This window comes from Apteryx mantelli, chromosome 1 (assembly GCF_036417845.1).
Source record: "Apteryx mantelli isolate bAptMan1 chromosome 1, bAptMan1.hap1, whole genome shotgun sequence".
Classification (NCBI taxonomy): domain Eukaryota; kingdom Metazoa; phylum Chordata; class Aves; order Apterygiformes; family Apterygidae; genus Apteryx; species Apteryx mantelli.
Window position 1 is genome coordinate 16,861,309 of NC_089978.1, and position 24,140 is coordinate 16,885,448.

Sequence of the window (24,140 nt, forward strand, 5' to 3'; positions counted from 1 at the left end):
GACACACACATTTTTATTTTCAGAGCCAGTGACTTGCGCTTGATGTGCAGCAGAAGGCTTTCTTGTAAGCACAGTGTACTGGGGACCGCGCACTGTTGTCAATGGACGTTGAAAGCAAAGCATCCTTATTTGTAGTAACATGTAAACAACTGTTAAAATTAATAATCCTAATCCTAATAGCAACAAGATTCATTTAGTCCTTTGAAATTCGGTGTCAAGGATGTCAGCCAGTTCCATGCATCATGAAATCCTGAGGCAATGTCAGGGAAGGTAAGAGGATGTTCCTCCCCCATGGTATGCAAAACTTTAGTGAGGTTGGCTATACGGTATATATCAGTAGTGGTTTGTTGGGAATGATCCACATAAAAACAGCAACTTTCATGACTTAAGGCACACACTCCTCCTTGAAAGGCTAGCAAATAATTGAGTGCGAAACGATTTTGTACAGCAATTTGACCAATATTATGTACATCTCGATTTAAAAGTGTTAAGGCAGCGATGGTTCTGTGTTCTGTTGCTTCTGTGGTTACAGAGAGATTCACAATTGCTTTTTCTAGTTCAGCTACTCTCTGCCAGGGAATGAAGGCTCGCGTAAATGTGTGAAAGGTAGTAGGTCGTTCCACGAGTGGCTTCGAAGAACGTTTATGTCGGAGCAGATAGTGATTATGCATAAGGGTTGCAATCAGTGGATTGTCCCTGCCCATCCTGGATTAGACAGTGACAGCAGGTATTATGGCCCCCAGGGTGCAGGTGCCCCACCATCCCTCAGGGAGTGCCTTATATGCAGTGGTATTACACAACCAGAACCAACCTTGGCCCTGAGGAACGGGCCATGGGGAACTACAATATGGTCCTGGAGACCCCATTCATGGTGGTATTGCATTTGGTATAATTTCCAACAAAGACTGTGTAATTCTTACTGGGATTGCTGCCTTTCCTGCTTTGGGATACACGCTTGGTGTACTCTCCTCCTTTAGGTGTCACGATGGGGCAAGGCAAGGGGTTAGAGGAAGTATGGAAAGTCAAATTAAAGATGGTATTTGTCCACAGGCCTACCCAAGAGGTGTTATGAGGCAGGGGAATCCCCAACCAAGGAAGTCCTTGTGAGAGATAGTTAGGGCCTTGGACACAGATCCAGCAATCAGAATGACTGAACTGTTTGGCAGCTGCTTGCATGGTTTGTATAGCAGCATTATGGGACCACAACCCATATGCTATTTTCAATTGGAGTACAAAGATTATACTAACATAGAGATAACAGGGAACACAGCATCCCAAAAATGAATTTTGGAACACTATTGATCTTGTTAGGTGTCACCTCCTAGTGACCTTAAAACCTTGGTTTGCAAACAATCATAAAAAGAAAGAACAATGAAACCACAGTGATAAGAAATAATCACTCCTTGTGTCTACTCCAGTTCGGTGTAGTCCTGAGGCTCAGTCCACATGCGATTCATGAGTCTAGAAGGGGGAAAAAAAAGAAAGAACACAGGTCTTGGACAGGTGTTCAAGCCAAAAAGGTTAGTGGCATATCAGTTTAATGACCATGAGAGGATCCACCTCCCTGATAATCCAAACTTTGTTTCTGGGTTTATATAACCCTTGCAGTTGAGTTTTAGGGTTATTCAGCCCTTGTAGTTAGGCTTAGATTTTAGAGAGGGGGAGGGGAGAGAGGTTATGTGAGTTTGTCAGTAATTTCTCTCTCTTAACATTGTTCAGCTTCTTTTGTAAAATACATAGTGATACTTATAAGTACACAGATATGCATGGACATAACATACATATATCAGTTATCTATAAGATTAGAATGTGATACTCAGTTTCCTGTGTTACTTATTGAAGATAAGAGATAAAAGATTGTTATTAATAGTTATCTTTCTTCTCCAGGCTGAAATATTTCCCTTCATAGAAACTTCAAATATGGTTGGTATAGTTGGTCACCTTTTTTTTTTTCAATTCTTCCATATCTCCCTGTCTTCTCTATAATAAACAGTCAACTTTAACTGTAATCAGCAATTGTTACACATATGCATAGATTTTACCATCTTCTTTTTCTTTCTTTTCCTTTTATTGAGGGAAGGTGTTAGCACCTTACTTAGGATCATGAATTTTTGTAAACACTAGAATATAGTCGTTAAGTTTGGTTATCAGCCTTGTATGAGTATCCTCTCATACTTACATATGCCATCTTCCTTTGATATTATTTCTGTTCTGGTTCCTAGATTCATTGTGTTACTTACACAGGTAAGAACCCCCCCCCCTCCCCCCCCCCCCCATTACTCAGCCCAACAATTCTATCACTACTTCTGGCTGTTTCTTTTCAAGTTGTTGTTCCTCAGAGGATCACTCTGTAAAACCCAAACAAACAAACAAACAAAAGGCCTACCAAGGCCATAAAATTGTTATAGTTTGGCTTCAACTGTGACTGTTGAAACCATTTATCTTAAGATTACTCAGTTACATCCATCTATTAACAGTTTCTTTGCATTGACTTTTCTTTGTGATCAGAAACTTTTGCTACATCTTGGGGCATTTTCCAGCCTCTTCTGGTTTCTTGTGTAATTAAAAATGCTGGCTTTCACATTATAGGTCTTTTTTTGTTTCGTAACTGTGCTCCTAGGGCTTTTATCTGTTTCTCACATCCTTGTGATTAGCCTCTGCAGCAGCACGGCATGCAACAGCTGTCACCTCTCCAGGAGCTTTGACTCTACCCTCAAACATTTAACTCTTCCATCTCTGCTCTCCATTCCAGTAAGCAACTCTTTATCATTGCATTTTTTTTCTGCACTCATGCTACCTTCTTTCATAGGGTTATAGAATTAAGCTTTGTACCTTTTTCCTCCCAAAGGCATGGTTTTCAACACAACTGGGAGTTTTGATTTCCTCAATTAGAAGGAAAAGTTAACCTATATGGGACAAGGCATTCCTTCTGCAATTTTTATTTCTTATGTAACTGTTTATCCAATTTCTAGTGAGCAGAGTACAGGGGGTTTGGCCTTAGCCTATTTTTTTGGGCCTTTGCTTGCTCTGTGGCCAATACAGTTGGCTGGTTCAATAGTTGGGGTGTTCCCGAATATATTCCTTAAGTGAGTTATACAGTTTGCTCATCTGTTGTAACATTTTAGGTACATTTGCAAAAGCATGACTCCCTCATGCTCTCACACTGAGCTCTGTCCCCGCAGTCTCAGGGACGCTCTCAGCTGCGCTGTCAGGGAGCGGCAAGTGGGACAGACTGCAGGACCCAGGGAATCCCCTTCCCCTTGCAGCCCACTGCTGCCCTTTCATTTAAACACCTTGGTTAGGTTCAAGCTGGTTTACAGGTTGGCTAGGGGTCGGACCCAGTTGTAATGTGAGGTTCAAGCGTAATGGTTACGTTCATGCACACACAAGAATTCTGGTGAGGCTCTGATGGACCCCGACTAGTTGGTAGACTCGTGTGCTTGCTGCCCAAAGGTGTAATGGTTATCAGTGTTACAATGCAGCGCCTGACACACACACTCACACACTCTCCTGCTGGGGGGACTACTTAATAGGATTAGGGCTTTTGCCCTATTTGATTTTTTTCACACACTCACTTTCCCACATTAGCCATTGCCCTAGTTTTTGCCAGTAAGCTTCAGCAATGGTTTGCAGTTCTCCTTGGGTGCAATCTCACACAGACATCCTGCGCTGAGGCTGCCCAGGGGACCCCTTTGCTTTGTTCATGACTGATGGTCCCATGGTCCAGGATCCCAGGCTTTGCCTTGTACTTGCTGCCCATGAGCCACACACTGCCTACCCTGCCCCCAGATGGCATGGCCAACAGCGGGGTCCTTTGACAGCGTTTCCTGGTGCTGGGACACCCGCACTAGTTCTTTTCAGGTTTTATTAGTCTTTTTTAATGTCTCATATTTGTTTTCCGCCTGTGTGATGATTAAAGGCTGTAATTTCTTTTCTAAATGCTTAATGTGGTGGCCCTGCTTGGCCAACTTTTTTTCCCAAAACATTTTCTCCATTTTGGCTTCCCTCCTGCCACTGTGGGCTTCTTCTAGGATGTTTTTAGCCTCCTCTAATTTTTCCAAGGCTGCTCTAAGGCAGCTACCTAGTAGCCAGTATATGGCATATTTGCCTCTTCCTTTCTTTAATTTATTTATATTTCTCCACTTATCGTACTCATTCCAAATTGCATCTGGATCCCTGCAATGGTTCTCTACCCACTGCGAGTCCCACTTCTGTTTTTTCCACCCCTCTCTCTGGGAGCGCTCAGCAAGCTGTTCCCAGGCTTCTTGTGCATTATGAACTTGGGAGGACAGCATGACTAACGTCTCGGAATCCCACTTCCGACGCCAAATATGTGATGCGCCACTAGAGGGGCGTCCGGGAGCCTTTCGTATTCTGGGGTTAGTTGCACTGAACTCAAGAGATCATCATTTGTCAAACATAAGAATTTATTAGAACTAAGCCGTTCTACACATATGATGGACACTGGACAACACTAAACAATTAACACCAGACAATCTACCAGTATAACAAAGCTAAAAGGGATAGTAAAGAACTAGAAATCTAACAGAACTAAAAATAGAATACACATATCAGAGCTCTATGGTTAAGCCACGGATGCACGGTACAACGACCACTCTTGACCTCTCCTTGTCCTTATTGGCCATGCCTCCGGTGTAGTTTTCCCCGGATTATTTTCATCACACTTGAGCTGCATCAAGATGATTCTTGTTCTCCCTGGCTGTTGGCATCAGGGGCCTCCCCGCTGATGGGTGGGTTGTCGGGTCTGCAGGCCAGCTGACGGTGAGTCCAACTGCACACAGAGGTATGTGGCTTACTTTCTTTTATCCTTCCCGGGCTTAGTTCATTATCCAGTCGATCAGTGTCAGACCACAGTTACACTATAGAACAGATGGCCTCAGTTGATAACGGTATGGATCCCAACAGGATGCTCACCAGGATGCTCAACGGTATGGTTACCAGATAACAGTATGCATAGTCAACAGATAACAGTATGGATGTTCAACAGATAACCCCCTGTAAAATTCCACAGTGCAGAGGTGGTTACGGTGTGAGTCTGCGGTGTCACTTCTCCTTTGCTGACTAGGTTCGCTCAGCAATCGCGGGGTCATTGGAAGGCTACAGTAACCCCACGGTGGGGTGACTCTGGCCGTGGTGTACCCGGGGTTCCTTAACTCTTGGGGAGCACCCCAGAGCAAACCCCTCTTCCATGGGCTGCACCATCCTGAGTCCCATGCTTGCCTGTGTGGCACCTATCAATCAGCTACAGATTTGCCTAGTATGTAGCTTGCCAGTGTGCAGCTACCACACACAGAGCACCTCGGCAATACAGCTGGGTCACCCTTAAACATATTGTTGTGGTTCTAGTAACACATTGTGTCCAGCACTTGTTTGCAGGCATATATATATATATATATATATATACACACACACACACCCCTATTTGCATTTATATGTAAAAGCATATATACATAAAAATATGCATATATATAAAAATGTATGTGTGTGTGTGTGTGTGTGTATATGTACACATACATACATGCATATGTTCATGTGTGTGTATAAAAGATCCTGTGCAATCTTTCTGGGCCAGATCTTCAGAGTAATCTTGTGTCTATTCATCCTACCACTAGATGTATGTGTTTCACTTCTGTTTGAGTAAGCAGTAGCATTCTCCAAAAGATATCCCCCTTTATAAGTTCTTCCCTTTTTTTGTGGTCTTGTGGCTTCATGTGAGCAACTGTTATTTTGCCTCTTGTGAAATGGTTGCAGCAGCTGCCGCTCTGATTCAGATTCTTGTTGAAGTCATCTAAATTCTCTTGTGTGACTTCCATGCATAAAATTAAATAAGAACATGCTAAAAGAAAGAAGGCTAGGTGAGAAGAAAGAAAACAGGAGAAGGTACTTTGCCTTGTGAGCCTCAGTGGAAGCTACTAAACTGGCAACTGTGGTTTTGGTGTTCAAAGGAGTTTGAGAGAGACAGATGGATGCTCAAGCTATATCTAGTATTAGTAAATGTTGTGATGCCAAGAACAGAACTCAATCCTGGGTACTGTTAGATTGAAGGTTTTGTTTTGGGCCAACCCTCCAAATAATTCCCAGGCCCTATTCAGTACTTGTCATGGATCAGGGATCATTCCCAATAACCAGGTGGCTGTAGCAACCCTGTTTTGGAGGATAAGACAGGTTAGCAGTGTAAGCACGAACTGCTACGTGCATGTTGGCCTCAGTGTCAGAAAATGGTCTCCAGAATATTTTATTTGCTGCTGTAGATGTTACCTTAGGTTTCAGGCTCCATTTGAAATGCTATCTTATGTACCACAAACCAGCAACCTCAATATATCAGTCCTATTATTTTTGTTTGATCTGGTCGTATCAGTTATACCTATATCAGGAGATTATTCCCAGCAGTGATTAATGCATTAGTCTAGCAACAGTCATGTTACTTCTGGTTTGTCAGGCACTTTTCACAGGAAGTAACTCCTCTATTAGCCCCGGTATGAGAAACTGGGTGATAGCAACAACCAGAATTATTTTTTCAAAGTCTTCCTGCCACAGTTCTAGGAGATGACTCACAGGCCACAAACGATACAGAAAACATTTTATGAAATCTGGGACATTTTTCAGTTCCTTTATAAAAAGATGAAATGAAAAGTAATATTAAATCACATTTTATTTTATGAAGTTTCCTTGTTTTCCAAAATAGGATTTCATGGCAACATGACAATTCCTCAAAACAAGAACATTGTGCTGACAACCATTACTTTTGGCAAGCTGCTGTTAAGGCACAAGTCCAATGAAATCCTGCCTAACTCCCTGCCGACTCACGATAGGCTGTGGTGAATTGTGCCTTGCACAGTTCATGGCTCTGTGTCACGCTGTCTAAATTGCTCAGAACCTGAAGTATCTAGGATTTCAGTGGGCTGTTGCTCTAAAATGGTACTAATATACTGACTGCTTTAAGTATGGAAAGCCCAAGGGGCACAGTGATAACCACACTTTGAGCAGACTTCTGTTCTACTGTTATCTGAAGGAACTTGAGAATTTTTCGCAGAACAGATTCCTGGTTCCATTCAGTCCCTGGTTTTGCACTAGCCAAAGTGTCAGGGCAGCAGAGAGGGAAAAGTCACAGCTCAGAAGAGGAACTGGGGTTTGACCAACTCCACTGTAAACTTGGGCTGAAATAGATCCAAGCAATAATTTGCAGCACCTTTCTTCTAAGTGATAACTTACTTCAGGCAGAAAGGGAGTGCATTGGTCCTCATCCTCCGTAGCCTGTGAAGTGTCTGCTGTGCAGATAACTAGACCAAGTGAAACTGTGGGCTTGCTTTCAAAGGACTCCTTATAATGAGGAATGCTCACCTGTCTCATGGTTCATATGCCATAGGCTCAGATAGATACAATTTTTAGTCAAGACATAGTAACCGTGTGCAAGCAAAGTCTCTTCCCTGATCTAAAGGAATTTATGACTGACTTTAGCAAAGTCATGATTTATACCTGTTTTGGTGAAAAAAGTGTTCATCTCCTCTATCACAGCTGGATAACAAGGTCTTAAGAAAACACACAGCTTTTGTCTCTACAAAAAGCTTGTTGACAACAAAGAAACTCAGAGTTCAACTATCCCAAGGTGAAACTCTCTTTTAGAAACTTTTCTTGAGTCAGGACTGTCACAGATATTAACACTGGATGGCAGAGTGTAAACCTTACCTGTCTCTGAAGAAGATAATTTCTTTTCCCAGCACAGTAACAGCACTGAAAGAGGTGCTAGGATCACAGCAGCCTGGGTTTGATGGCTTGGTAGGGTGCTGCAGCAATTGGGGTTTCCCCAGTCCTGATTTCCTACGACCTGGAACACCACATTTTTTTTATTGCAAGGCTGAAAACTACTATATATGAGCAAGACCAGGTTCATCTCACCTAATTTCAGCTACCTAACAGTCAAACATCTATCTGAGCTATTTGTCAGGGTTTGTTCTACAGACTCTGGAGGGAGACAGGCAGAGGGCAAGTAGGTATATAAAGTGTGTGGAATGAAATGCCCTGAAGAGGTATCTGTTTCTCCATTGAAGCTTAGATTGGTAGACTAGACCTTGTGCCTTACACCTTACACTTTATGCCTTCTGCCTTTTGTTTAAATTTCTAAAGTTTTCAGCTTATTTACTCATTCTTGGTAGTTTCCCTCCCTTCCTCTCCACCCCAAACCAAATTAATAGAGTGTCAGGGTGCTACTGCAACTTCATAGCTGCAGTAGCTACCTAGTGCTATTGTACTTCTAGGACAAGTAATTTTGGCCTTTTTAAACAGAGTCATAGCTTCATCTGCTTCAGTGAGTTAAGGCATGATGAAGATGGCATCATTCTTCATTCTTGTCCAGCAAACAGTAAAATATATTTCCTTTTCTAAGGCGAAATGTTACAGTGTTTCTGTCTGTGCATGAATACTGACTGTCAAGTTCTCTCTGCTTCTGTGCCCCTAGCCATGTTTCCCTCAGTGCATGCTCTGGCCAAAATATGTTTGCCATTTTCTCTTCTGTTCCTCATTCACATCATCTTTCGCTGACTTTTCTTTATGCCCTGTCTGAACAGAGCATAGAGCGTTGTCTGTGTAAGGTGGTCAAAGAATGAAAAAGTTAAGCTATGAAAGAAGTAGAAGTGTGCATATGTGTTCCTAAGCACTAGGAAGACATTGTTCCTGGTGTGTACACCAGGGCAGTGAATACAAGAACAGATAGAAGCCATATATCAGTTTCTCAGCCACAGAAATGGTATTTAGAGAAATGGAAAGGTCTGCTACTGCTTACCATTTGGTTCTTAAATGAAATTAGCAGTGTTGGAATTGCATGTATTCACCTGACCCTCTTATCAGATAGTTCTTTTTTAGTGTCCTGGAAGAAAAGGAACCCTGGGATGCCATATCCAGAGAAGAAAATTTTTTCAACAGTTTTTAGTAGTAGGTTTTTCTATTAATATCTAAAAGGAGAAGGCTGATGTATTCATTACTATATTAGTAAAAAATGATGTACGTCAAACATGACATCTGTTAACTCCCTGTTAGGTTAACACCTGTTAGATTAATAACTGTTAATCTAACCAGGTCAGAAACTGCCTGCAATTCTTTTCATTTCATTCATAGCTTGTTCATTAAGAGATATATAGACAATACCATACAGTGCCTGGGTCCTTTTCACATTGCCCTTTGGTAGATGAAATCCAGATGGAGACCGGTATTTGTAAGCAGGATACATAAAAGCAGATGGATCGGTGGAGTGGCCAAGGCCCAGAACATGACCGAATTCATGGGTCAGGATTGTAAGTTAACATAGATTTTTGGAAAATTTTCCCCAGTGACAAACTATCTCAGAAAACCCAATTCAGTGAACATTTCCAGAAACGTAGAGGAGAGAGTGGCAACTTGTGCAAGTGGTGATGTTTGTGGTCTTGGGAGCGCTTTCACTTGAGTCAGTTATCTATGACTGCATTTGGATCTATCTGGTAAACTGAACGCCTGGAGAAATAAAGTGGGACTAGTCTCCTAAATGGAGCCTATAGATGGAACAATCTATATGGATGCTGGAATTAGACAGGTGAAAGCTGAGTCTCTGGGCTAGACTAGGAAAAAGATAGTCTAGGGCTTCAAAGAACATGAGACTTGTCAGACAGGTTTATAGACAGAGGCTTGTCAAATGTCTTGGACAGCTTTGATGGGTTGTTGTTTTGACTAAAGTCCAAGAGTTAGAAGTGACACAGTGATAGAAGACGTTAGTCTTAAATCTACCTTACAGAGAAGGGGTTTATAAAGAGGGGGTGGCTAGCAGCCACTGAACAGGGCCTCCCATGGCAATAGGTTTCAGTGACACTGTTCAGTTAATCCAGCCAAATGTGACTGAAATTAATGTGAGGGTATGCTTTCAAAAAAGCTAGGTATGAAGCAAGGGAATACCAGGAAAAAAGGCTTTTGTATTGGGGTCTGTAGGTTGGACCTCTGACTTCTAACTAAGGGTCACATTTGTTTTCCCTGCAAGTCCTAAGAAGAAGGGTTACTGAAAACTGGACATGCTACCACATGCCAACCTGAAGGGGAAAAGATTATGTAAGACCTATCAGGTGGGAACTAAAGCTGATGGTATAAACAAGAAAACAGGGCCAGGCATGTCACATTTACCCACAAGAGCGTGGCAAGACATCAAAGTGTGAAGAGCAAACACTGTCTCTGTACCAGTAAAGTAAATAGGCCTGGAACCATTCTCTGGCACTGAGGCCAAGTGGCCTGGGATAGCCAGCATCCAAGCTCTTACACTGTCTTATCTTTCCAAACAAGGCAGCCACATGCTGACTGCTCCTTGAGAATGGTCCCTGAACTGTGCTGACTCCTGAGTCATATCCAAATGCTAGTTTGTATGGGACAAAACTATGCCAGGGACCAAGTTAATAATTTAACGGTACAGATTATCAGTTCTCTGACACTGCTTAGTTTACTAGTACAGATAAAGAGCCAGTAAGTCCCACAGATATTTCAGGATTTTTCTCCTCAACACTACAAGCTGATAAGCATTCTAGCTGTGATCCAGCAAAGCTCTTAGCACAGGCTTAGCATGAAACCAGCCATCAGTCACATTATCATCATACAGCCTCATATCACACAACAGGGAAATTGTTATTGTATCCAGTGTCTCCTTAGCAAAGGCACAAAAATAAGCAATGCAAAGAGGTTGTACATATGTGGTGATCCTTAGTGGCCAGTAAAAAAACCTGTGCTATTTTATTAAGTTATTGTCATAGACAATACTATAGACCAAACTGTATACTTCCACCTCTCATTATACAAGGATAGGTCAGAAGTAGCACTTTCAGAAGCTGCTGAGTTAGTCCAATTTTGAAAGAGCAAAAGTAGATCCTTTGTTTTTCATATTTGTTTCAATGAGTTTGCTTGGGTTTATGGCTTATCAGTCTGTTTATGTAGTATGTACTTTCCAAATTAAACTCAAATTTACCCCCTAATGGAGGATTTCACATTTCACACTTCCATGTTTTAAACTGTTCTGATATCCCTCATTGTTATGCTGTTTCTCCCCATGCACCTCAGGAAAGGGCTGATTTCTGGATGTTGATTTCAAGGATTGTTTCACAGGCAATCCTTGAATCTTCAGAATTTATACGCTATTTCCATGTACCATGTGTTCCCATGGTCCACTTCTCTGCATTGTCAAAATGAGTGTCCCCTCCTAATCCTTCACCGGGGCAAAAGTGTGTGCCACAGTCCCACATGGGCTGTTAAAGGGATAAGAGTCACCATGATATAGCAAATAAAAGCAGAAGAAAGAAAAAAAAATTAGGTTTCAGAAACCATAGCCCATACAAATACCAAGGATATTCTTTCTGGGAAGGAAAGCAGGGATAGCATCAACCTCGGAAGCAGACTGGTGTGAGAAAGTTCCTTTTCAGAACTGTGGCTGTGAACAGGGACTGAAGGACCCCATGACAAAGGGCTTACTTAGATACTTTTCAGAAGGGGACTGAACACCACCTGATGTGGAACCAGGAGAGAATTCAGGGAGAAAGGTAAGGGGGCACAAAGGAGAAACAGTACCTGGCAGACAAAACATACCACCCTTTTGCAACATGAGTAACAAACTAGCTGGTGAAGGCCAGAAAGTTTTATCCGGTTGCATGGCAGAGGAGGGAGCAATATGAAGGTATCACGGTCCGCCCCTGATTGCATAGGGTTGCATACCAAAAAATTTGCTGATCACAGACTAAATGTTGACCTGTAGTGCCCCCAGCCTCATTATCCCTGATTATCATATTAAAAAACATGCCCTTCACTGCATAAGAATATGTAAATGGGGGGGGCGTACCCCACAACAACCACACAAATGGCAATCTAGCCATGAAGTATGACTGCCACACTTCCACATCCCACCTTCAGCAACTATAAAAGAGAGGACAGCCCACTAAAGTTTTTGGAAGGGAAGAAAACTGAACCCCCGAACTGTTCACTGGAGATTGCTGACGAGCAAGGCTCCTTCTTTCCTCCCCCAAACAAGGACACCTCTTTGGCAAGATTTGCACCTCCGGCAACGTCGGACGTTACCTGGGGAAATATATTATTATTGAAAGCACTTAATTGTTAGTTTGAGCTCACAGAAAGAAAATTTGTAGCAGCAAGTGCATTTATCAGTGGCAATTCCAAACCTGTTGTATCTGTTGCTTTAATAAAATCTTATTCTTTTTGCTTTGTGAAACTGACTCAGTGAAAGTCCTCAAACAGGGGGCTCTGGCAGGCAAACCTAAATTACCGAGATAAGGAAGGGTCTTCCTTCCCTCCCTTTCAGGCGACACCACCTTTAGAAAAACAGGTCATATCCCCAGTAGCACAAACACAATGATTCATGTTCACTTACAAGCTGAAGGTATAAGGCTGTGCAGTGTCATAAAATAACGTTGCAGTGTGGTTCTAATGCAATTTGAAGCCCCTTTGTCATTCTCAGTAATTGACTCATGATTTCAGTGTTTTATGCATTCTGTCCCAGGGCTTTCCTTCTAGAGCTAGGAAGGGATAAGTCTGATATCACCTGTGGTTTCTTATGGCTTAGATAGTTACCTCCAATCTCAAACAATATCATAATATCTGCTTCTCCCGTGCTTGTTCTGATGAAGTTCAACAGGGCCAGATTACTCCTATCTCTACTGCCATGCCCACCTCTTCATGACTCAGGTTGGAAGTGTGCTTTGCTATCCTATAATGATAAGAAATATGTTAGTGTGGCTTCTATGGTTTTGTGTAGTTCTTCAAGGCTAAGCATTCAAAAAATAGAGTAAAACAGTTTTATAAAAGTGATGGCCTTCTACTTGTAATTAGTATAAGGTTCTGTAACTGATTTGTTTTTCAAAAGCAATCGGAATCTGATGGTGTTTCTCAGCAATTTCAGTTACTTTTTCCATGATTGGCAACTTCTAGTCATTTCTGAGTGCTACGCGGCAATGTCAAGTGTTCCCATAAAATCAATGCAGTCCTCATTGATTTATTTCAACCTCCTGATATAATAGTGAAAGTCTTGGGGTTTAGGACTGATTTTTAAGACTCTTCCCAAATGTATTAGGCCCCAGAAAAAAAGGATTCTGCAGGGTTTCTTGTTCACTATGTCTGTCAATGAGAAATGTCCTGTTCTTTTTTTTTTTTTTGGGGGGGGGGGGATGTCATCTGGCAACTCAGGATGTAGAGCGGGAAGAAAGAATATTTTTTTCCAGTTGTTAAAGGAAATATAGCCTCAATTTTTTGACAATACTGGAACAAAATTCTCAGACACAGTCTGCACTGAATTTCAGTGTTTATGCAGCATACAGACTGGGGACAAAGATACAAGCAAAAGCAAAAGGAAAAAGAAGCCTTCTGAGCATGCTCATGAGATATCCACTAAGAATTTACCACTGCATAATGAATCCCTTTCGCTTTTGGGTATAATTGCACAGTCTCTATGTCTAGGATGCCAGTTATGTTGAAATGCTGTTGAGAGAGCTTGCATGGACATCCACATTTATATGTGCTGCTTGGATCCTCTTAAGCTGTAAGAGAAAAATCAGTGTGAAGGGAAGCGAAAAAGTTGCAAATAAAACATAGCCACTACATGCTATGAGGGAGCAGGGAAAATTGGGGGTAGGGGAACAGGAGCTGACCATGTATTTCAGTGTTTTTTTTGTAAATTTTGCTCCATTCACTATGTTCTTCATATTAAAAGACTTAACAGTACTTTAGTTTCATTTACTGGTCAAAATTCATTTGCACCATTTCAGTTTACACAAAGTAATAGAGGAGAATGAAACTCTTTGAAGCACACATTTTTAATTTAAATATTATTATATTTAACAAATAGATAGAACAACCAGATTTGATTGGCTAAATCACAGAATACAGAGCTTGTCCCTGTATCCTGATGAAAGTGGGACATTTTTTGTTTTGTACTTCTATTCAGAATATTGTCTTTTCCCCATCTCTCCCCCTCTCTAGCTCTGGCCCTGGAAAGTCGTTAACCCCATGACAGAGGAGCAGGATTCAGGATCCAAGGCTTGGTTCTTCTGCTGGGTCCCAGGATCCAACCCAGGAGCTTGATCTTTGCACCAGACCCCTTAAGCTGCTGTGCAGAGTATTCACCAACTCCTTGAGGTGGCATAGAGGGTATACCCAGTCCTCTTTCCTTTATAGTATCCAGTTTGCCATCTTGCTCGGATGTAATCGTAACATGATATTTCATCACCAGACCCTGTTGTTACTATAATTTAACTGTGAGCACAGGGCTGAATGGCAAGGCCATTGAGCCAGTGGAATTGAAAATATTGGTAAGTCTATGACGATCGAAGGAACCAGATTTGATCCTTTATTTTTTCTGTATATGATTTTAATTTGCATTGGGTTTTTCAGCATTTCTATTTTCCATCTTTATTTAGTGGTATTTATAATTGTGGTAATGCCTAGGAGCTCCCATTATGAATCAGGATCCATTTTGAAAGATGCTTTAAAAACACTGTAAAAAAAAACAAAAGAAGGTGGTTTCATGATCTTTCCTGTATTCTTGGGTCACAACTGTAGATTCTTCATAAAAGACCCATCATTTCATACTGCCAAGATCTAAGGATCAATAATGTTACCTCTTTTCAGACATTTCACTTATAATACCCTGTGCAATACTTGCCTCATTCTTCATTTAACCAGTCAAGCATTTGTGGGAAATAATGGAGTCTTTTTATAATGTGACATCTAGTGGCAGTACTCTGTAATAGCAACTGGGTGAAAAAACCTGAAGTCAGAGGTCAGAAATGTTATATCATGGAAAAATTTTAGCCATTAGCATATCATCATTTTGTGATCCAACATACTTTTTTTAAAATGTAGTTTTCTTAACGTAATGCAGTGTACTTAATAGTATAATAACAGAATGTACTTAATAGTGTAGTAACAAGTCTTTGCTTCTCACTGAAAACAGATGAAGAATTCTTTATTTAAACTTGTGACACGTCCTTTTATAACACAGACTTCTCTTAATTCCAAGTATAGTACCTTCTGGAATAATCATACAGACTCACTATGAAGTCTTTGTGCTGAATTCATAATGGAGATAAGAGATTTAAATACAAACAGGAGAGAATATTGATAAAAAATTAAAAATGCTTAATGGTCCATTTAAGTTATCCAAGCAATCTCTATTGACTTCCAAAGCCAGAAATCCCAGAACTCATTACTTGCATGTTAAGGTATCCTTTTTCTATTTGGGCTCTCCTGGAAAGAGGTAGCATTTTGCTACGTCAAGAGCTCTGCATCATGGTCTCTGAATTACCTTCACCGTGCTGGAGTCTAGTTTCCTGGTAGCCTGGAGGTCTAAGGATGCCTGCATGTCTCTAAGCTTCCTTGTCACAGGTGAGCCATTGCCGTCTTCTCAGCCTGCTGCCTCTGTGGATAATATTTGTCAAGGTACTCGTAAAAACCCAGAAAAATCCAATCAAATATTGATGACATGTCAATATATTAATTAACATAAATGGCTTAATTTCACATTTTATATTGTATGAAATGCTGATAAAAAAATAACAGCTGAACATATGGTTAATAGAAAAGTCTGGCAATGAAAGCAGACCTATCGGCACAAAGAGAGTATAGGTTGTTATGCTAAAATTAAGCCCTGGATTAAAAGCATCAATACTCTCTTTAAAACCCCTTGCCATAGACCAAATTTCATCATACAGGATTTAGCTTGTATCACTAATCCTCCCCTTTCCCTTAAAATCTAGAAATACTTTCTTTGGGGAAAGACATATAAACACTTCCTTCCTTTCAGATATGCTACAAACTCCTTTAATCATCCTATCAAACTGATGGAAAATGAAGGGCAACATTTATGCTGCTGACCTATTTCAATTTCCATTGGAATACATTGTTTTCAGCTGAAGTGAAATTTGTGGTGTGTCAAATCATTCAGTCATTTTAATGTGTCCCTGCTTTCCTGTCTCTGTCTTACCTGGTACCTGTGTGATGGTGGCCGCCTTGCATGCTGCACCCTGGGAGATGTGCTTCAGCCAGGAGGCCTCATTCTTAGAGCAGAAAAGAGACATGTTATGTTGCATTCAGTCTCCATCTCCCAGCTGGCAAGAAGATTTAAAATTATTGCTTAACTTAGCCACACTCTGCAGAAATTTGGAAATATTTTTCTCCTAATGGAAATATCACAATGAAAAATGTAGACATGCCTAATAAGATGTGATTATATTTTATTTTCGTTATATGGCATTCATAATGTTTTCACTTTTTGGTTCAGTTCAGAACCAAGAAAAAAAAAGAAAAAAGAAATTGAAATTTTGGAGTTTCCTATGAAATCAAATTTTGAGGTTTTGACCAGCTTCTCATTTGATTTACAGGAGTTTTCTCTAAGGCAAGTAGAATTTGGGCGAGGGAGAAGGAGATCTAAGCAATAATTTCGTTCTAGTTTGTTGAGCGATTAGCAGCGTGTAGACAATTACTGCACTGCTTTCCTATTTCAAATAAACAAACCTGTTTGAAGGGATGGAAGTGGAGTTTATTTGTAGAATCATCTTGCAGGGAAACAGATGAGTTGAACTGATGAGGTTTATTTATCTCCCTTCCATAAGACTTTTAGTTAGGTTAGAGCATAGTGACTAGAGCTTAGGCTGGGAATAAAGAACAGCAGATTCTCTCTTTTCACTATTATTACTGTGGGAACTTGCAAAGCTCACTTCCCTGAAAGTCAGCAGAAGTCACTTCACTGCTCTTTGTCCATCTTTCTCATTTGGACTACAAACACTTTGGAGGGGAGATGTTCTTCTACCATTTTTCTGCATAGAAATTAGCACAACAGAGCCTTACTGTAAGATGGAACTGATAAAATAATAAAAATAATATAAATGGAATTTGTACTGAAATTAATATATATCTTATATTACTAAGGAACATTTTATATTTCTGGAATATTTTATGCATGTTATTAAAAAGAAGCAAGACTCATTGAAATCTTACATCAATATCTTTCCCCGTAAGTCACTGATTCGTCTGATGAAATGTAGCTATCTACAGTGAATACTTCTCTGTCAGAGCTAGTCACCACAGATTCACTTTATATTCAGTGAAGAGAAATAACTGCAGGGTGTATTCCATCTCATCCTGAAGTAGGTATTTGAAAAAATGCTTATTTCTTTTCACTGATTATGAAGGGAATCCTGCATAATTAGCTGAGATGTAGTCATCTGCACGGAAGATTTCTAAAGGCAGGTGGCATGAATCAAAGTCTGATTTTTTCCTACTACTGGAGTATCCTGGTTGTAAAACTTCTGCTGAGGTACCAAGCACTAAGGTATTCACTCTCATTTTGGATTAAATTGTTCTCTTGGTGACAGCTGTGCAGTACGGGAGAGGGAAAAGGGGAAAGAGGAATGGGAAATGAAGCAGCTGAAAGCAGAACCTCAAAGCCAAGCTGAAGCTTTCTAGGAAAGAACAGCAGAAAGAAAACTAAAAATGGTCAGCACAGAATTATACAGGTAAATAGAGTGTCTTAGAGTGGCACAATGCCATCTTTGATTTTTGTTTTTCTCCTCTGAAGAGAGGGCATGATAACTTTTTTCTCAGAGGAGGAAAAAGGAAGGAGGTTGATGGCAGAAGGGTCTTTTCTCTGAAGGACTCCTCTCCTCCCATTTTATTGAAGTAGCTTCAAAATGTGACAGGTTACAAACCTCACCTCTACTTCCAGGTTTCTAGTAGAAGGAAACAGTGGAAAGAGCATGTGTGTGGGATCTTATTGCTCAGGGAGAGGTAGGACTGAGCTGATATTCATTGTAGTAATTCAGTGGAGGTGTGATGAGAATGAAAGGTTGAACATTGCTAAAGACTAAAGACCCAGAAAGAAACCTACTGCTTGTGTGTATAAGTCTAAATCAGTAATTGCACAGCTGTATACAAGCATGATGTGAAATCCAGTGAAATTGTTTGGAGTGTGGCCAGCCATAATATTCACTGGTATAGCAAGTTTTGTAAATAGAAATTAGTTATGCTATAACCTACCCCGTGACTTGCACAGGCCCTTATGCAGCTGTAGCACAGGAAAGATACTGCTATTATTTCTGCCACATATTCTGTCAAAAGAGTGAGATTAACTTATTACTATACATGGTGATGAAATAAGACCTTAGCGTCTTTAGAAGATATCATACCACCCTGTGCAATTCCAGCTGCCAGTCAGGTGGTTGTACTGATAAATGGTTCCTTATTACTGCTGGATAATGATGAATGGACTTAGTCTGATGAGAGAAAAATTATGAACTGCAGTGTCCTGCACACTGATGACACATAGCTGTGCAATAGATTAACAGTACACCGTTTTCTTCAGACTCCAAAAAAAGTAACCCAGTATGTATTAAACCCAGAAGATTTCTCTTAAAAAATCAGCTCAGCTTTTCAGACTACCAGTAGGAGCAGAGCCAAGGTTTTAGGCTGTCAGTGCTTCCCTGAGCACAGTTCCTGGCTGGCTGTGCCCTTGGAGGGAAAGGCATCCGTAAGAGAGCAGTAGACAGCTCTGTTCTGCTGCTTTGGGTGGTGTTGCAGAAGCAGATTGAAATAACTGGCTTTTGTCCAGCAAATGATGAGTATATATTTCATTTAGGGAGTCAGATGAATTGTCTTTATTAATAGCCCGATGACTGTAATGAATAGATATTGTGTTCACAAAGCGCTAAGTTCTGTGCAAATGCAAACAAGAGAATGGCTTACTTGGAAAAGCTTTTTGTAATATATCATATGAAGGAAATGAATCCATTTCCACTGTGGAAGTGGAGTGAATATTCTGAAGAGAAGCTCTAGACTTTGCTTTGGTGAATTTTCCCTAAAGAACAAATCACTGTTTGTTAAGGACCTTGCCGACAGTGCCCTGTATGGAGTGTGTGGTCACAGTCAATACCATTTTTCTTATGTTTTAAGAGAATCTGCAATGACTTCTCTTTTTCTTTCCACTTTAGCCCCTTAACAGTAAGAGTCTTTCACATGTGGTAATTCTAAAGAGTGCTATGAAATTTTGGACAATTGTATATTTTATGTAATTTGTCTATATCTTTCTCCCAGGAATATTCTATGTTTCATACCCCATGGTTCGTTTCAGGCAATGAAATAATTGCCTTTATTACAAGCATATACATAGTTACAACGCTGAATAATGGAACTATGATTATGAAAATGATATTGGAATCCAATCAATCTGCATTTCTTCCTTAGCCATCTCCCTTCATTGTCTCATTTTGATTATATCTGCTACCTTAAGGTATTATCTGCCTTTTAAAAGCTAGTACAGTAAATATCCCATCATCTGAATTAACAGTTTACCTGTCTCCCTTGTTCAGATGCATTTAGCTGTACACAGCTTTGCTCCGCTGCTCACATGGAAGACAATTCTTTAGTGTGACTGATGAATTACAAGAGCAAACAATTTTATAGACACTTCTGAAGAGTAACACTATTTTAGGTACATATGGGATTTGGTTAGAGCTTTATGGTCCAACTGTGGCCTAAATATTGGATTTAGATGCTTGCAGACTGAGTTTCTGGGAAACTGCCTTGGGAGCACGCAGGAAAACAGCTCAGTCTCAAGGGCTGCCTTATTTCTAGAAGGACGTGTTAGCAGTTATTAGGCATGGTCAGTACTTGTCTCTAAAGCTATAGGGGAATTTCCCATGAGGGCAGTCTTGCATGTTGTGTACGTTCATTATCAGAGAACTGAGCCAGTTGGAGTCCATAGAGTAAAAGGCTTAAAGGCAGTCATAGAAACCAGCTCCATGAATTTGGCAGCTTGCTTTCTTACCAGAAATGAAGAGCAATTCAGCCCTTAGCTCAATAAATGGGACTGTCTTTCCAGTCACTTTTGCTGACAAGATTATGCAGGGTAGGGGAGAGATGTGACAGGCTACCACTGAGTCTGGTTTTCTGCTCAGTATAGGGAAAAAGCGCATGCAGTGAAGCCATTACATCAGATCAGAAGGGTCAGTATTTGTATACCAAAACACAAGCCAGAATACTTCTGTTAAAAACTAGTATCCAGCCATGAGGAAGTTTATGCAAGATCACAAAGAGACAGACAATTATGTGTAAGAGTTAGCAGGAAGTCTCCTAAAGGACTCTCAGACTGTGTCTACCCCACAGGGTGTCAGAGTTTCTTTCCAGCTTTCAGACTTAAATTCTCAGTGTGAGGGAATGAGGCATACTATGATCCCTCTCCAATGTACAGTCCACATAATGCCAAGATGCCCTTCCAGACTTAACAGTGTGGAACAGCTTTTGCACTTCATAGTAAAGACATAGTCTTATAATCAATAACATTATGGTAGTTTTCAGCTCCAGATGCAGACACTCAATGTAGGTGTCTATAGTGCAGGCATTTACATCTGAGGAAGGTCTCAGACGTCCTGTTATAGCCAGTAGAGGTCTAGGCAGTGCAGGCAGTAGGGGCTTTGAATCAGATGCCCACATGTAGGAACCTAGGAACATTTGAGATTCCCTAGTATATCTCACCTGGACTCCAACTGCCAGTCCAGAAGAGTATAAAACTCCCATAAGTCCTGTGTCCTTCCCACCTACCAGCATTTTGAAGAAGTCTTGGATGCCTTAATGTATGTCAGATAATGCTAGACACCTGTGTTTAGGTAATTGAATTGAGCCCAGACTGGAGAGAGTAGATCAGCTGACCAAACACAGACATTTTTTGAGATGAATCTCTCTCTAGATCTCCACTGACTACAACAGGACATTAGGTAACTAGGTAACTAACATATAGCCATTTATATGTAGAAACCAATACTTACACATCCTAAATTGAATTCTTCCCTTAAATTTAGGTGGCTGACCATGGAGGTAAATCTCATCCCTACATTCAATATTTTTTGTATTATACTTACTTTTTTCTTCTCAAAAGTCCCGGGAAGGCAGAATTCTGATTTTTGCAGTAGGACAGAGGTAAACTGAGGAACGCAAAAGAGGAATACACAAAAGAGGACGTTACTGCAGCATCTTCCAGCTGCAAAAGCTGTGTTCATGTAGTTGTGCCCTTACGTAAATCTCTCAGAACAAAAGGAAGAATTTAAATCCCGACCAAAGTCATGTCTATAACTGATGGAAGAATGATACAGCAGCGTGAGGGCTCACCGGCATATGTCCCATCTGTCTGTCTTCCAGCGTATTGAACTATATGACAGTCTTTTGTGTTTAATGGTGGCAGGGGAAGCTTAGGCAAATCTTCCATCTGTTTATTGTTCTGACATACTTATAGCTTCATTAATTACAGTAAAGGTAGGTTCACTGATTTAAACTTTGATGGGTGTTTGGGAGAGATCTTTCTTGCTAGGGTGAAATATTAGAAAAAAGACATTAAGACCACATTTTAGTCAAATAGGAGACTTCCACATTGTTTTAACTTAACAGTTTGGCAAATTAGAGGGTAATCTAAGCTAAGATCTCAATACGTTCTAGGAGTCAAAGTTAGAGTTTTCTACTGTATCATTAGCCTATGTTTTTAAAGTAAAAATTGGAAACAAGCTATTTAATTCCCCTATGAGTGCTGAATATAGTTACTTCTCAGTATTTGTGACATGTATGATAGATTCGCAGTTATAATAAATTATAATAAAATGTACAGTGTTAAAATCTGTTCAGTTCATTAGGAACCTGTTTTCATCAGGAACTCACACTTTAAAAATACAGGCTTCTGTCTTGTTTTTCTTGCATCATACTCACACAGCTTGAAGTGCATATTCTTCCTGCTGCTTTTATTTTAGCTGCCCTATTATGCATGTTTTTATGCCCTGGAAGTTTTGTTTTAAATGAGCCAGTATTTTAAGCTACCTTTGCAATAAAAAGGAAAATAAAATTTTGGATGAGTGCTAGCCTCTTCGCCATTGATTTAGAGAAAACCAGATATTTTTGCTTGGGTTGAAGATGTTTTCAATAATTTCAGTGAGAAAAATACAGTTCTCAGGGAGAGGTTTCTAAATGCCATAATAGAACTATTTCCCATCAGAATAGGAGGTCTGCCTTTCCAGGGAAAAACAACTACTTAGGATATTGCTGTGGGAAGCAGAAGGCCCCACTTAACCTTATTGGAGGCATGGATTAATTGTGTGTTTTCCACAGTCCAGGTCAGGCTTTGAGCAAATAGGTTAGGAGTCAGCATCTATTAGAGCTACTTCAGCTTGTACATGTTCAGTATTCATGAGCCCAGAAAGAGAGACTATTGTTACTGAGAGCTGACATCCAGCTCTGTCCAATAATTTCCTAACTACAGGCCCTTCTGCAGAGTTTCACAAACCATTTCCAGAATAACTGTGTTAGATCAGTGCAGAAAAAACATGGAATTTTCACTGATTTTCATAAAATGTAAATTCTGTTTTCTGTACAGCTCTAGATCTGCAAGTAGTTAAGAACATTTGAACTTACTTCTGGAATAACAACTCTCTAAGCAGGACTGAAATGGAAGTGATCTAGAATTTGAGTGCTCTATCTCCAGAATACCATGTCCTGTGTGGTATGTAGTTCATAACTATTTTATCGATCCTTTGTACACAGCTAAGCCTTTTCTGCTTTCTTCTGTTAATCAATAAAAAAGACAAAAATAAATCACAGAATCACAGAATGGTTGAGGTTGGAAGGGACCTCTGGAGATCATCTAGTCCAACCCCCCTGCTCAAGCAGTGTCATCCAGAGCCGGTTGCCCAGGACCATGTCAAGCTGGGTTTTGAATATCTCCAAGGATGGAGACTCCACAACCTTTCTGAAAAACCTGTTCCAGTGCTCTGTCACCCTCACACTGAAGAAGTTTTTTTGTTATGTTCAGATGGAATTGTCTGTGTTTCAGTTTGTGCCCGTTGCCTTGCGTCCTATCGCTGGGCACCACTGAGAAGAGTCTGGCCCCATCCTCTTGACACCCTCCCTTCAGGTACTTATACACATTGATAAGATCTCCCTCTCAGCCTTTCCTCATAAGAGAGATGCTCCAGTCCCCTAATCATCTTTGTAGCCCTTTGCTGGACTTGCTCCAGTAGTGCCACATCCCTCTTGTACTGGGGAGCCCAGAACTGGATGCAGTACTCCAGATGGGGCCTCACCAGGGCTGAGGAGAGGGGGAGGATCACCTCCCTCAACCTGCTGGCAATGTTCTTCCCAATGCACCCCAGGATACCATTGGCCTTCTTGGCCACAAGAGCACATTGCTGGCTCATGGTCAACTTATTGTCCTCCAGGACCTCCAGGTCCTTCTCTGCAGAGCTGCTTTCCAGCAGGTCAACCCCCAACCTGTACTGGTGCATGGGGTTATTCCTCCCCAGGTGCAGGATCCTGCACTTGCCTTTGTTGAACTTCATGAGGTTCCTCTCCGCCCATCTTTCCAGCCTGTCCAGGTCTCTCTGAATGGCAGCACAGCCCTCTGGTGTATTGGCCACTCCTCCCAGTTTTGTATTATCAGCAAACTTGCTGAGGATGCCCTTAGTCCCTTCATCCAGGTCATAAATGTTCCCATATTTTAGCAATATTATTGTATATGTTATGGAGTTGCTATTTCATGTGATAGTTGTGTATATTTTATTCTCTAAAGTGCATCTTACACTTCTAATAATGAAACTTTATTACTCTGAAAGTGAGAAAGGGATATATATCTATAAATGCCTACATTCAGATGCCCTTGCCCCTTCCTCCTGCTGCATTCAGATCCTCATCCGCAGTAATCTTCAGTGCCTTCCTTAGTCACTGCCCTACTTTGCTGGTAACGTGGGCTGGGTTTGCGGTGGAAAACAGATAGAAAAGGTAAACCAGCTGGAAAGGGACTGATAATCTCCATGACACTCAAATTCTGAGAAAGGGAAGGGGTTGTCAATAAATTGGGGTGGATCTGAACTCTGGGAAGTGCTAAGGGACAAGGATATCAGCCATCCATTGATTATAACAAACACTGTTATGCTTTGTCTGACAGCCAAGGCAAAAACGCTGAAGTTTTATTTTTCAACCTTACACATTGATTTTTGGGGAGGGGAGCAGCTTTGATTCACAGTTTTCAAGGTCTGTGGATACCAAGCGCTAGCTGCAGTGTTTGAGGTCTTGTAATTAAACTCTGAAGA

General features: G+C 40.8%; 1 protein-coding gene across 1 annotated transcript; it reads right to left on the reverse strand.

Moving 5' to 3' along the window:
• Positions 1–1,409: 1,409 nt before the first annotated feature.
• Positions 1,410–23,336, reverse strand: LOC106495483 (matrix metalloproteinase-20-like). The gene is given in 9 exon segments (XM_067289714.1): positions 1,410–1,461; positions 7,708–7,846; positions 9,163–9,312; positions 11,159–11,245; positions 11,248–11,295; positions 12,601–12,675; positions 12,678–12,736; positions 15,234–15,423; positions 23,210–23,336. Coding segments are annotated over 9 exon segments (927 nt in total).
• Between the last annotated feature and the right edge of the window lie 804 nt (positions 23,337–24,140).